Source organism: Amphiura filiformis, chromosome 5, assembly GCF_039555335.1.
Source record: "Amphiura filiformis chromosome 5, Afil_fr2py, whole genome shotgun sequence".
In the NCBI taxonomy this organism is placed as follows: domain Eukaryota; kingdom Metazoa; phylum Echinodermata; class Ophiuroidea; order Amphilepidida; family Amphiuridae; genus Amphiura; species Amphiura filiformis.
The window spans coordinates 21570826-21587368 of NC_092632.1; the positions used below are offsets into that span (position 1 = coordinate 21570826).

General features: G+C 35.4%; 1 protein-coding gene across 7 annotated transcripts in view; it reads right to left on the minus strand.

The window, feature by feature from the left end:
- LOC140152796 (uncharacterized) overlaps positions 1–16543 on the minus strand; it is a 39514-nt gene that overhangs the window by 11915 nt on the left and 11056 nt on the right. For 3 of the 7 annotated variants that reach the window (XM_072175288.1, XM_072175293.1, XM_072175291.1), the window contains exon 2: positions 4749–5477. In XM_072175288.1, coding sequence (XP_072031389.1) covers positions 4749–5477 — 729 coding nt within the window. Of the gene's footprint in view, positions 1–4748; positions 5478–5652; positions 5921–6299; positions 6460–11426; positions 11705–16543 lie in introns of those variants that run through there. The other 4 variants (XM_072175294.1, XM_072175295.1, XM_072175290.1 and 1 more) reach the window with 4 other exon arrangements.

Genomic DNA, 16543 nt, shown 5'->3' on the forward strand with positions numbered 1-16543 from the left:
GATATGATGGTTGGTCAGGGCTATAGCAAGCCGCAGGTTAGGTTCTCGGTGGCAAGTTTATTTTTAGAAATGATATCATAATTATTGTATCTTCTGGAAAACATTTATGCAAAGTTTATAGGTGAGAGTGTCAAGAATTATATTATTTTTGATATTATTTTTATTTACCTGTTTTTGTTTTCAAAATTAAATGTTGTTATATTGATTGAAATTGATCATAAAATCAAGATTGTTTTTGTTTTCTGTGATGATCAAGATTAATAATAATCCAGAAAGGAAAAAATCGCAAAAGTCCCTAATATGACCCAACTCCACCCTTTCTTTTTTGCTGAGGTAATCAGATAGATAGAAACCCAGTATCAAAACATACTTAACTTATTATTCTTTTTATTGGAATCCCTGCTTTAATAGTCCATATCTTTATGATAACGAGCACTGAATTTTTTTAAAACAAACTATGAGTACATGGCAAGATCTGATAAAACATATTCCATACTAGAAACATGACTTTTATCATATAAGAGCACCCATCTTAATTCAAAATAATTTTAATACGATTTAAAAGATAATTTTCTTCTTCAAAATTTAGATTTTGTCATCTTGTCTAAACTTCCTGCAGGCGTAAGGTTAATACATATGTACACTATACAGTTGATAATTCCCAATTCAATTGTTGAAATCCCAATTCATTTATTCAAAGCACCAAAATAGATTTGTGTTGCTACCAAATGAGGCATGAAGTAGACATATTTACCAAAGACCTATTGTGTTGCTGCCAGGGCTTAGTCCTACTAATGAAAAACAACAAGTTTTGATCTGGTATAAAAATCATTTGTGCAAAAGTAGGCCTGGCAGACATAAACTACAAATAGTACAGTTACCAATGATACTAAATGTGTTTATATTGTCAACATCTAGATTATTTTGATTTGATAGTCCCTCCTTACATATATTTTACAGTCTGCTGGTTGAAAAAGTACAAGGATATCATCTCACTCTGGAGTTATCAATATTTATGTTAGTTAATGTGTTTTTATTACAGCAAATAAGCAGTAATAATGTAAGCATTTCAGGGTAGAAAATCAAACAGCTGACTCTGAGCTGCTATCACATCATAAAAAATTACAATTACTAAGAAAGATATTATTTTCATTAGATTTGAGCTAACATATTATGTTGTTCAGTTACAGTACAAATCCCTTCATTGCATGTTCTATTTGCATTTCACATAAACCCAACATCACTGTTGCATCATAACATGACATCATAAACGTACCGGAAATCATTTTCTCTGATTGTTTAGTATTATTTCAATTCAGCATGGCTCATATAATTTTGATCATAAATCCATCTCATATTGCAGTACTCTGATATGACAACTCCAGCATGCAGCTGGCTGTTTCACTTCCTCTTCTATACCAACATTGAACTTGTTTTAACATCATCAGCTTCATCTCATCTGGAAATTAGCCAAACCATAATAATGTTGCTAAACAGTTCACGGTTATATCTCAACGACATCCTCCCCACTCATCATCAACCTAAATGAACTTTCTCAATTTCTGCAGAGTCATCCTACACTACCAACACATGAAATTTGCATAATGATTGCGAAATGCCCCTTTAATTGTATCTTCATCCTTATCATCTCTATGGTAACAGACTACATCATCCAGACACACCCATAATCTATTATACTATCAGCTGGTCAGAAAAGGTTGTGCCAGGTTCATGCTTTTGTTGAAATTCAGTCAAGGTAAAATTTATCCAAATGCATCATCAAATTTGGCAAATTTCCCATTTTTTACGCCACTCTTTTCCCCTGCGCCCTGGATCATCGCTCTGATCAGCTGACTATCATATTTAAGGTTATACACCATATCTATAAATTGCTTCACTAGAAAAAAAGTGTCATATTGGTAAGTTACTATCAATATAATGGGCAAGTTGTGACATGCCCTTTACTATTTGATATCAAGTTTACAAAAAAAAGACCATGAATTTGAGAGCTGTCAATAATCTTAGCCTGCGGTGCCTAATTTTACACACATCTATTATTTTTGTTTTTAATGTCCCGGCGCGACTCTTGCCCGGGCATTGATAGTGATTAAAGCGTAACGCCACCCTGGGTGCGTACACTGTAAGACCACAGACTTGCTTCTGTGTAATACTTATGTTATAATCTTCCTTCAGGTTAAATTACCCCATGCAAGCCCAGACACCAAGTTTTTTGTTATTATTAGACAATACCCTATTGAAATTTAAGTTTCTGCATGGGCCAATTGGTGCCCATAAATAGTGTTAGTCAGGCTCTTTTTGAAATCTTTCAAGGTTTATTTTCATTACCTAGCTGGGGGGTTTACACCCCCAGCTAGGTACTGTAATGCTCTCCGATTCTTCTTTCTTTCTTCTTCTTCTTCTTCTTCTGGCAACAAACTTGAAATGCTTCTCCTCCTACATGTTACACCCTACAATTCGTAACTTGCACATATGTACCGCCTATATCCAGTGCCCATATGGTGCAAACAGAATTGGGATCAAAGGTCATTAAAGGGGCATTTTCGGTATATAACCAAATATCTTCAAAATGCTTCTTCTGCCACATATTACATAGCACAATGACGTCACTTACACATGTGCATCGGCTTTACCCAGTGCCCATACCTTTCACACAGAATTGGGGTTAAAGGTCATTAAGGGGGTAAAATCTTACAATTGCATTATCTGGACATCTGTAAGGAGTATGGGGCTCAAACTCTATACAATAAATCTCATGACCAGGGGAACATTTTGCGGGGTCAGGTCAAAGGTCATGCAGAGGTCAAATCCTGTTAGCGGAGGACCGCACCAGATGGGAAGAGCGTGGTGTAGGGACAAACTTGGTGACAACAAACTTAATGATCAGGGGAACATGTTGGAACACTTTGCAGGGGTCAGGTCAAAGGTTATCTGGGATCAAATCTTTATAACTTCATTTTCTGGATATCTGCAAGGGGTATGGGGCTCAAACTCAGTGACAACAAATCTCATGACCAGGAGAACATTTTGCAGGGGTCAGGTCAAAGGTCATGTAGAGGTCAAATTTTCTAAATGCATTTTCTGGACATCTGTTAGGGGTATGGGGCTCAAACTCCACAACAACAAACTTACTGACCTGGGGAACATTTTGGAACACTGTGCATAGGTCAGGTCAAAGGTCATCTGGGGTCAAATCTTAGAATTGAATTTTTGGACATCTGTTAGAGTACGGGACTCAAACTCGGTGAAAACAAACCCCATGACCAGGGGAGCATTTTTGGAACATTTTGTAGGGGTCAGATACCTCCACAACACCAACATGCCCCAGCTAGGTTTGTGGTCTATGACCACCATTTGCCACTAGTTCATATTATAATCTAATCACCCACTCACAGAGTTCCAAATGGCACAAGTACAACACAAATGTGATTACTTAAATGTTCACCCGAAAAATATAATCATTTAAAATATACTATAGGCAATAGGCTGTTACAGATTTTGAGCAAAATATCATGTTTTAGTTGCATCTTTCACTTCCCATCTCAAAAAGGTCTCATGACACATAGGTTTGTTTGGACTGAGAACCACCACTCAGTATTCAAAGTTTACATTTTTTGCCAAAGCATGCCTGCTCACACTGCCACAGGATTCTCAGTCTAAACAAATCTTTTGATTTCCATATTTGGTTAATACAATATCAAGGGTTACACTGATAAGTGTGTCATTTCGGCGGTGCGTGCATGCGTATGTGCGCTGGTTGCTAATGATTCGTGATCCTTGCATGAATGCAGCCTCCATACTGCTGAATTTAATGGGATCTTGCCCTCCCCAACCAAAATACACAATTTGGTGTTAATTTTATCAGCAATTCTTTAATGATCATCTCTCATTGTCTGTTATCACCTTTAATCACTCTGTCAACTGATTATGTTATTGAATTACCATTTTCATATCTTCTATGTGCTAGCTAATGCCTGTCACTTCATATACATCAGCAGTTTCAAACTTAGAATCAAAACCAGTGATATAGAATTTCAAATGGTGGTATCACAAGCCTATCAAATTGCAGTGCAAAATTCAATTTAATAGCAAAATACATGTAGGATAAATCAGGGCAATTAATAGCAGACTGACTAGTAACTAATATAAGGTGGTAATCACATTCAATTCAATGACTCTAAGCAGTATCTAAAGGCATAAAATACATTGAAATTGGACGGCATTTATTAGAAAATGCATTATCCATTTCACTGCTAATGCACTGTTTAAATTGAATTAGCGTACCATAAGAGCTGCCAGATTGCAAGCTAGCTAAGCATTGAGCATGTTGAGTGAAAAGGTTTGAAATCAGCTGATTTCAAACAGCTGTGAGACAAGTGCTAACTTGACTGTAAAAATGAGGGATAAAATAGGATCTAACATTATGTTGCCATACTTGTTCCATTAGTAAAAATATAATACCCAACCAAAGTTTTTCACAATCTAAATTATTAATAATACTTATTGTAGAAGTCGAAATGGCCATCCATGGTTTTTGTTATTAAAAGTAATAGTAACATAAGAGTTTTCAGAGAAACTCTTGACCAACAAGTTTGAGCAGTTTGTAACATCTAGCAAAAACTTTCCTAACTAACTTTTTTCGAGTTTGATTAGTTTCATGACAACTTTTGTATTACATCATTCAAAGAAACAAAGAAAAGAGTGATATGAAGAAATTGTTAAATACTTACCGGAACCAGAAGTTTGCAAAATCTGTTGTCTTAAACGCTCTCTCCTCAAATCTGCTGATGGACTCCTGTGAATGGCGGCACTGTTAACAGGACTGTTCGTAACTCTTAACCTGATATCAAATGTGAACATAGGAGGAGTTTGGGTAGAGGCAGTGAGGAGTCTTGGCGATGATGATCCATAGCCTGACGATAAAGATGTTGGTGAGTTTGGCTCACATGGAGCCCACGGTGACACACGCATTAAGTAACTGTTATGGTGGGGTGGTGTTGTACCACTACCACTAAGTCTTCTGTGGTTATTATGATTATTTGAAGGCGAACTATGGTGAGTGCTGGGATTGGAACTGGGAATGGTGATGGGGGTTGATGAGGCACAAGTTGTTGGTATCGTGTGAGATGACATCGGTGAAGGCATTGATGAGGTAGTAGTGCTCCCAAAGACATCATTGCAACCCTCTTCCTCATCCTCAAGTTCTTCATCTATCATCATACCACACTGAGTCTCAATGTCCTCCAACACAGGGTCCATATTACGTATCTGATTCTGCATCCTCATTGATGATGTTGATGATGAAGAGGACAGCCGAATTTTGGGGCACAGGCGAATCACCAGCCCACTGTTATCTTTCAGTGTCTCTGTGGTAAAGTTTGTAAGTGGAGGTCGGGTCCGTATGTGTATCTCTATCAATTCAGTCATGCTACAATATCCAATACAGCTAGTAGTAATATCTGAAAAAGGCAATCAGTGATAAGATAATATAATAAGTCATTACGTATAATGTCCACTATATAGATCCACAGTATAGATCCACACGGTCTGACTGTCACAACAGAACTGATAGCCATTTGGCATGCTAGCGCTATATGAATGACTGCACAGGGCCATGACACACGACTCACTCACCATGTACAGACATGCAGGTAGCTGCTCACCGCACTGTGTAGCATACGGCAATTCTGCCAGCTTCACTGTGTGTACTGGCATGGCTATTCATCGGTCCATACAGGTTGAATTACTAGTACACCTGACACGGGGCAGATCAATTGATCTCTCAACTTCTACTGCCATGAAACAATGGTCAGTCATGTGGTATTAATCATGCAAATATCATTAATGGGTGATCACACGGATGAGAATTAAAAACTCTTCACAATTTCTCAGATGATTAAACCTCAGTACTCATCATTATTATATAGTCATAGTTCCCGTCATAGTTATCTTAGCCAGCATACTAACCTGGAAAGATTTCAACATTTGAAACCACATCTGTTGGCAGATAACCATTATTTTGTTCAACTATCCTATTCTTTTTTTTTTTTTTTTTGCTTTAGACCAAAACACAAAGCCACAATTGTCCTCAATATGAACTTGGATGGTTCACTGACTTGTACCAAAACAATCTCTTTGGCCTACTGGAGCACGAACTCCAGATACTATTCTTTATTTTTTTAAACAAAATCACAATAGTATGTACTTTAACCACATGAATCCTGCCAAGTCTAATATTAGAAGAGTTTTGCTTTTCACACCATACAAACTGAAATACTTACCTGAAATTATTTGAACAAATCCTGACTTTGAACTTTGTGCAATATTTATGCTTTACTTTTTTGATCCCTAGTACCATACCAAAGCTACGCCACCTAAATACGACTACATACTGGGGGGAATTCCCCTTAAACAAATCATCTCTGGCTGATCATCAGTAGCTGCAGCGCCATGCTCGGTAACAATTCAAATTCAAGCGTGGCAAAACTTAATCGCTGCTTGCTTCAATTTGCAAGCTGCTCAAGTTTGTGTATTAGTATTTGCTGCTGGGACGTTGAGACCTGTTACGACATGTCCACTCTACAATTACAAGTTCTATGGCAGGCAAAGTTTTACAATAGCACAGGTGTGATTAGAATAGAGCGCCATCATGCAGTCAGACACGCCGCCTGGCTTCCCATTATAATGGTTATTGATTTTCTTCATTCACTCCATTTTTTTAATATGGTTTTTCAAGCGAGATAAATCAGATCATTAATGATCATTGATTTTCAAATTACAAAGTTCAATGTTAAGAAATCAATACATAAAATGGTTTTAACAATAATATGGGCATGACACATTCGGACCATAATAGTATTTATTATTTCCCTTGATATTAATCCAGATGTTGTGTCAACATTTAGCAATTAAGGTTAAAATACCTTCACACACACAAATCAGACTATAATTTAAGTCGGCACTTTTTCTCTATTTTTTTTCCATGGATGATGACCTTGCCTTAAGATGTTTTGTGTAAAGCTTTATGGATACAGTAGGGTACACAATTAATTTGAAATCAATAGTTAAAACCTTGTCTAAATAGTCACCAGTCTACCAATTTTCAGATACTGTTGTGAAAAGAAATTGGAAAATAAGTGAGTAAACGGACCAAATATGCCTTTAGGGTTATACCTGAAGTGGCGGTCAACATGGTCAAGTAGCCCACGACTAGTGGTCAATGCTAGCGGCTACTCCATGGACACAAGACAAGACAAGCTCAGACAAGCCAGCTAATGAATGGGTGTAATCAATTTCCCTGAGGAAATTAATAGTGTTTTGGGTGAAAAGAGTGAAAATTGGTACGAAATATGATTTTCTTTAAGAATCACTGCAAGAGGTGCCAAAGTTATTAGGGGACAAAAGTTAGAGGCTGGGTTTGGGTGGAAAAAGCTTGATGGAGAAAGTCCCAGTTGTGAGATAGTTTTACACTCCTCCATGCACTGCTCACCTCCACATATGCAAGATGAGGATGATGTAAATAAACCAACACCAAAAGATCAGTCTGTATGTTAGCCAGACAGGATCAACTTGGAGTGAACTACTGAGGTCAAGCCCGTAGCTCTATGAAATAAATCGTTGCTGACAGATTTAAATGTTTGCTGTATATGTCATGAATAATTGTTATTGGTTAACCAAAGTGATTTACAAGCTGCCAAGGGACCAGGTTTGTTTCAATTATATAAATTAATTTTCATTATTGTGTATTTTGAGGCTGACATTTGCTACTCACAAATTGTGGCGTGGATTTTGGGCCAACTTCAACTCAAGTGTTCATTTTTATGGGACACCATCATAAAAAAACATACATTGCAAACTTGCCATTTTCAAAAGCTTTTTGCAGCATCAATGTTTGCAGGCAATTCCCTGCTTTAGCAGCTGTCAATAGGTTTTCACTAAAACATTTGTTTGAAGTTATCATCACAATCCTGATTATTTGTTTGTTTTCATTCAAATATTTAACTAGTTTCAAATCACAGTGTCTATGTGAGCACAGATCCAGGATCTGTGATGTGAGTAAAATTAAATGTTTTTTTTGGTCAAAATCTCAGCTGTTTATAGTTGACCATTTGCAAAATGATCTGCTAGGACCATGAGGACAGGTAAAATAGAACTCCACCTGACCAGGTAAACAACTCTTATAAATCTAATCAGGCAAAGATGAAACCCAATCCTGAGGAGGAGCAAGGATCTGTTTTTGATTACTTCTCATATTAACAATTTTAGTCCATTGGCCCATTTGTTCCCATTTCTGGAGACTTTCATCTACCTGTCAACTTGTCCATCATTCATCAATCTTAATTGGCTACAATTAAGTAATATACACCATAGAGAGATAAGCTTATCATCACCTTTTGTTACCAAATCCCCACCTGATTAGATTGTGAAACCTAAACAACAGGTAGTGGGCCTGCCAACTAGGCCAGATTGTTTGGATCAAGATCATTGTTGTCAGTCTGTCAAGTTAGACAGTGATGTTATGACTGGAGTAACCAGCTGGGATCAGTGAGTGAGTGGTGTTTTGGGGTCCCTTGTGATTTTCAGGACAGGGCCAAGGCTACTACTACTACTATTGTTAAAACCTATTAACACACCTGTGTTTGTGTCTGCCAGAGCAAGATGGCGGTTTTTTGTTGCCTTCAGCAGAAAAAAACACCCAATTCAAACTCTAGCCCCTCTTCTACTTTCTTTTCCCAATACTAGATCTTTGAAATCTGATAATTTCTATACAGATCTATTTAAAACTAATTAATGTCCAAAAAGAAAGCATGTTTTTCTTAAAAACCAACTTCCAGAAGAGAAAGGGATAATTCCAAATCAAATCAGACCATAATATAATGTTTCAGGTTAATGTTATTGCACCACACCATGTAGCAACATGAATCAACTGGTAAGGCATAAGTTTAAGCAATCTATCATTGTCAACTTACAGACTCCCCTAAGGGGATTTCCCCCAGCCTCCAGGGTGGGAAAACCCCTCCCTACAGAACAATTGGTAATGAATTTACTAGGGACCTTTTCAACAGAGCATGACCCATATATTGCATGTATTGTAGATCATCCATGGGCTGAAGTTGCCAGTTACCCAAAGGTCATAGAAGCCAGCTATTGTTTTGACTGATAAAACTAAATAAAGGAATTAACCCCTTGTATGCTGATGTAAATTCAATATTGTACATCTTATGGGTCATGTTGTTTCTATTTTAAGCTCAAAATAATTATCACAAGATTGCGCAGCAAACAATAGCCTGATATTGGTGCTATTTGTAAACTACTACAAACTACAAGATATGGGATTTTTTTCTAAAGCTGTTTTTTGGGTGTGCTTACAAACATTACAAAAATACTGAACTGTACTTAAAGAGTTTGTTTTAGCAAACATGGTTTGTATTTACTACAGGTCCAAACATTTTGTGGTTTTCCAAAGTTGCCTTGTTTGTGTGTTGTACCATGTTATGGTTTTATTAGGGGATTTTTCCACAATAGTATCTGTGGCATGTGTGTGTGTAGAGGGGGGGCTTTGGGGTCTGAAACCCCTGCACTTTGTTAAAAAAAACATGTAAAATGAGCCATTTTTGCCATTAAGCCCCCTCCGCATAGCTCTGAAAGTCCCTCTGAGCCCCCTGCAGGAACAGATCCTACTAACATTGCAAAAATACTAAACTGTACTTTTGAGTGTATTTATAGGCCTAAACATTGGTACCGGTACTGGATTTATAAAATATACACTTATTGTAGATATTCCAGGGTCCAAAAGTTTTGTGGTCTTATACAAAGTCTGTGGTTGCCCAGGTAAATTTGTTATGACAGAAACCCAGATGATTGTTTCTGGACATTTAGATTTTTACCAGATGGGCACACCAGATATGCTGACTTGACAAAAACAATTGTATTTTCATTTATCAGAAAACAATTAGATTTATAGTACAGAATTTGTCAGCTATATTACTAATCGAAAAGAAGAGTTAAAGAAAAAATGTAGCCCGATCGACCCCACTATTAAACAATAGGTATAACATATAGATGTCCCTACATGATGACTGGTTAAGCCTACTGTTCATTTTTATCACCATTGTCTAACTTAATAACCAGTTAGGCCTACTATTCATTTCTTTATCATGCATTGTCTAACTTGATGACCAATTATTGAATTAGGCCTATAATTTTTATCATGCATTGTCTTACTTTTGAAACACCCGGCCTCAACTCAAAATATCATTTACAAAGGTTACATTCCATTTGCAAGTTCCAAGTACAATGATATTAATACAACTTAAAAATAACACTCTCAAACAATAAATAATCACAATATTGGTGAAAATAGTCCCTGACATTGATTTCTTCAGATTGAGGAGTGTAAAATGCAATGGTTGCTGATAATATATTGATCATAAATCAATTCGGCTCTTACCAGGTATTCTTATTGGATATTGATTAATATCTGAAGTCTGTGCAATTAATCTATCATGACAGGAATAAACTGTTGGAGCTTGTTGACAATGAATGTTAGGTGAAAAAGTGAGGCGTTTCCGGTATTAGGCTTGATTCTGATTAAAATAACACCAATGCCTACAATGACAATGCTGCGGGTTAACAATCAAGTTAGAACAAGGTCAAAGACGGCTGGGATTCAAGTTCATGTAGATGTCAGTTTGAGGTTCTGAACTATAAAGGAAATTATAAAGCAATGTCCAATGAGGAGCATTAGGAAGACAATCCTGGGAATTAGGTTTGGTGCCTAAATGGTGCAGTTTGCTTATCAAAAATTTATTAAAACACAAATAACAATATCAGTGAAAACAACAAGATATTAATTATGATAAATTGCACTTATGATTATTATTTGCAGAGCCCTGCATTAGTGGTAACGTAGTTCAGTGTTGGCTAAATAATTCTATTTAAGTAAAATTTAACTACCGCTCCATACTTTAAAATGTTTCATGTATTTGATTCTTCAGAAGGCATTCCTTACTTTTGGATTGCTTTACTAAAAAACCATGGAAATCAATCAAAAACAACAATAAATGAATGTGTAAATAAAATAAATACAAAAAGATTATTTACGAAAAGAAACAAAAAATAGGAAATAAAGAAAGGAAAGAATGAATGAAGAAAGAAACACAAGAAAGGTTTACCACTTTCTAAATATTAATTAAAAGAACACATGAATGAATACACAGGTGGTATGACAGCCAGACTCCAGATGAAGCTATCAAACTGTAGCCATAAATTCCGTTACATAAAACCACAACTTCCTGAAACAAAGTCCGGACGTTGTAACAACGCAATCTGTTCTACACAGACCAGTCAGGCCTGCACTTACACCTGAATTAAAAAAAGTGTATATTTCGTTAATATTCAATACTTACCAGGTATCACATCCTTGGATGATTTTTATTTTCCAAAATACATATACCGTATTTCTTAATAATATTTGTAGATGCAGGTAGTACTGTACTAATCCCAATATTGAGCTGTGATAAGTTTCAAAACACTTCTAAACATTTGTATCAAAAAATCTCAATGTATTGAAAGATATCGATGATGTGGAGTCTGGCAATCAAAAATTGTGATGATTCCTGATGACTTTCTCTGCAACCCAAATGAGTCATTGATTCATTGCTTGATCAATTCTATTTTGGTAAACACCAAAAACTGACTGGCCCCTGTTAGTAACCAACCTGTTATGTAGGCCAATATGGCAATGTAACTACAAAAGGCAAGGCTGTATCTAATATGAATGCAATGAGGTGTAACATACAAGGCCAACCAACCTTTTGATGTTGTGTAAAGTTGGTCCACAGCCAAGAAAGAAGATAAATTTATTCATCTATAAATATTCATGTTTCAAAAATAAATGATAAAGCTTTATAAAGTTTACTTACTTGAAACAATGCGACAAGAATATGTTTGGTTTTTCCAGTGGTAAATTTAGCTCCATATGATGCAATGAAGCTTCATGGAGAATATTAAAAAGTTTTGCAAGTTGGCATTTGCAATTTCTAGTCTGAACTGAGCATGTGCAAAGTAATTACTACAAAGGGGCGTGGCTTAAGTTGTTTTGATGGAGGACTGGCTGGCATTGGATTACAAAATCCTACTACTACTCCTACTCCCAATGAATGAACAACCTTGACAACTTTAAACTTGGATAGTTGCCAGAAGTTTTGATGGGAGGGTGTAAATCTGGACTTGGATTAAATTAAAATGCCCCAAAGCAATTTGGTCCAATTCTATAAATAAACCAGCCTAATTCTTAAAGATATGAATCAAATTCAAGATCTGAAAAAAAATTAAAAGATTGGATAAACATGAACTGTGAAATAGCAAATGGGGAAACTTTCAAACAAGTTGAGCCAGCCAGGGTCTGTAAAATCATTCAATTCCAATATTGTGCCAAAACATTGATTTGTTTTGTCAAACAGGTTGTGCTCTTCAACTTTGGAAAAGATCCAAAAGTTAAATCATAATGGTATAAATAGTAAGAAAAGGTCTATTGATCTTTAGGTTTGATTTATTATGATGAAATTAACAACAACTTTGATTTTCTTGTCAACTTTTTGCTTCTTAAAATAGCAGTTAAATGGCAGGTAATTCACCTTGATAGGGCTTATAAATGACCTATTAATATTATCAACTGTTACAAACATATATGATAATCCTTAACTTAATTAACTTTCAAATGGTCATGGTCACTGTCTTAAGGAAATCATTTTGGTTGATTTAACAGGTCATATCTGTATGTCAGGTCAGTCTTTAACCAAAACAAGCTATAGATGACCTTCAATAGATCTATTCCTATGTTTACAAACACTAAAGTCAGTGGCTAGTACCAACTGGACTCAAAATACAATGGGACAAACTTGGTTGAGCCTCAATATTAACCCAATTTTAGCAAAATGAAATTTGCACATGTTTGTTGTAGTAAACTTATTCCTTGTCAATTCTGTCTGTACTAGTACATCACTAGATACCATTAACAATTACTACTTCATCCTTCCATATGCTGTTCTAATCAGAAAAAAAATCCCTACAAATCTGATATTAAAGACTATGCTTTGAAATTCAAAGTACCATGTTTATGCTTACTATTACCTCACAAATTAGCAGTCTGCAAAAGATCAAAAATACTAGTATTTAAAGGGGCATTTCGTGATCCACAGCCTCATCCCCCTTTTCCCAAAAAAAAGTTGAGATTTTTACACCACTGTATACCTCCGGCTACATAATGTTTATGTACCAAATATTTCTTGCAGATTAATTCGTTTAGCAAAAATATCGCCAAATTTTAATTTCGTTCTGGTGCACCAGAACGAAATTACAACACATTGTCTATGGAGCAGTGTAATACACATAATCATGCATAACTTCATAAACGCAAAAATCAGAATCAACTGAAATTTTGGAAATAAGCTTTTTTCGTGGATATCTACTGAAGAATGTCATAAAAGAGGATGCTAGGATCACGAAATACTCCTTTAAATATTATGTAATTATGTAATACCGGTACCGTACAAAATTAACAATTATTTAGATAAAACAAATGGTCATGATGGTGAATGATATTCAATCTTCAGTAAATGGCGTGACAGCAATTTGTCAATTATCCACCCAAAAATGACTATACATTATATTAATTGATGTGCCCTTCACCTTGGCACCTGTTTGTACACAACAGACAATATTTTGTAAAGTTGTGGCAACATCAAATCAATTAATTTTTTAATAGGCCATTGATTACTCTTAAATAGGTAATTATACCAATTTGTATAAACCTTGACAAAAAAAACCTTTTTATAAATTCTGCATCCAATGCATGGATTAAACTACATGTTTGATTTCATTTTGATTATCCCTTTTGTTCATTTTAAATAATCTGCCTGTAATCAATTCATTCAATGTCACCAAGATCATGGTACATGCTGCAGCCAAAGAAAGGTGTGCAACTGCCTTCCATGTGCCCAAAGTGAATCAATTCAAAATTAAGCCTGATGATATACTTACTACTTGGTATACATGTTGTAGATTTTAAGCCAGATTTTTTGTGTTGAATATTTTTTGGTCATCTTCAAAATATCGCAATATAACATGCTTCTGATTTAGCATTGTGTGATAATAATGATAGTAGTAATGAAATGATATGATAGTAGAGTATACCTCCGAGTATACCATCAGGCATATAATAAACACCCAGTTTGTACCCAGCTCAATTGCCCTATATTACAAACCTACTGAGTGTGAACTGTGAAAAAGAAGCCCAAGAGGCCCCTCACTCGCTCCTTCTATTTTATTGAAATTAAATTTGTTAAAAGCTAGGTAAAAATCATTATTCTCCCCTAAGTATGACAATACTAAATCAGGTACCAAATCCAGACTATCCAGCTAGACTCTGGATGCTATTTTAATCATCACATCTTTTTCCTGTTTTCCTGGTATTTTGTCAAAGGTACTCCCTCTGGTTATTCAACTTCACAATAAATTGCTTCTGATACAATTAGACCCATTTTGATATGGTAGGGAAAGTAATTTATATTGGATAACATCCAAGAGATAAATTATAGGTAGAAATCAAATTCAGACTGACTGTCAAATGGCACATGAACACACCAGAGCTTTTAAATGATCAAATTCACCCTCATGCCACTTAACTTAACACCCCAGCTTACCGCATAGTTTTTGATGTATCGCCTCAAAAAGCTGATAATCAATTGTTATCATAATGATCAATACCGCTTTGTGAGCGTTGCTTTAGTTGGATCGGTAGTTAACCTTGAGCTATTAACGCCCATGATTCACCTATTTGTATCCAATCAATTATTCTCACTTGTTTGCTCTGTGTACATTGTGTATAGACTTTAGCGGCACACTGGTTATTTTGCCAGTGCAGACTGTGGTGAAGTATGAAGAGTGCCCTCTGTCATCATAAGTTTTGCTTTGGCTCTTACAACAATCTGATAATGTTCTGAGTTTTAAATTACCGGTATATGCTAAAGGACAAAAATTTGGACTTCTTCTAATTCTGCTTTAAATCTTGAAAAACTTTTTTTTTTTTTTTCAATTTGAAGACAAATTTGTAGCCTACGCACTCCTACAATACTTTCTTCTCATACTCTACAATATGATACTTTCTTCGGTCAAGTTTGTCAATTTTGCAGAAAGATGATATTACCTCTTAAATATTTTCCCCAATTTCAAATATTTGTTTGACTTTCAAGAGGATCATGAGTTGATACATCTAGTTCTAATAAGTTGTCAACTATTATTCAGCAATCAATTATTAATTGTTGTATAAAATAGTATGCAACTGACCTTGTCAAGTGTAATTTGACTAATTTTTAAAGAACTTTTTAAATCTAATTAGTGCTAAGTGATATGATCTGATTTCATCACACCATATCAAATTCAACACCCAAGTCATGCAACAGATGTCAGAAAATCATTAACGACACAGATCAAAGTGAACATCATATTGTTGTATAATTTAGGATTGATTTATTTCACCTGATTAAAAGTAACACTTCAATTAAAAGTGACGCTGCAAAATTCACAAAATCAATGTAACATCAGGGGAGCAGAAAACACCTTTGCAATATAATTTTGGTTGAAATCTGCATATTTTCAGCACATCTGTACTCATTAGACAATTATTGATTTCTGTAACAAAGTAGTTAGTTACTACATAGCCAAAAGTGACAATTTATGATGAAATCAATGAAAAAGACTCTACTAAAAATCTGCTTATTTTCATAATAATCCCCAACCAGGTGTTACACCTCTGGTCCCATTTGTGCATCATCAGAAACCACTAACTTTTATGTTTTCTATTGTTATTTTTGGACACTGTATGTTAGTTTAGTTACCTAATATGTCTGAAACTGTCAAAATAAAAACCCCTACTGACAGGGCACGAGTTGGGAGCCTGGCATGAACATGAATGACATGTGTCAGTCAAAATATAACAGCGACTCCTAAATGAGCCAAAATGTTCTCATTCCTCATAGCAAAGTTCAATAATTAGATAACCCTCATGAAGGAGATAGCTCAAAAACCGACCTTGTGTTGTGGAGAATGAGTTTTGTACTGAACTGGTATCTTGACAGAGATGACTAAAAATTGTGTAAAAGCTGCCAGCATCGGAGTGTCAACAAGAAGGTTTCAAGATGCTTATCAAAACAATGAAGATTACCTCAAGAAGTGACTTTTATAAATGTTTTTTGATTTTAGATTCAAATCCATGACTTTCAAATATTCATAATGACAATTTTCCAAGTTTATTTCATCTGTTTCCACCACCTCTCAATTTCATTAAAATGCAAAATTATTACTGAGTGATATTGTATAATATTTTTCTCTTTCATTTGACATGTTCTTTACCATTTTGTACCTGTTTCCCCATAATGTAATGGCCCTTATATTTGTCCAATAGCCACGGCACCATATCAAGATTTTGGGTGTTTTCTGATTTTTTAGATGTAAATCAAAAAAC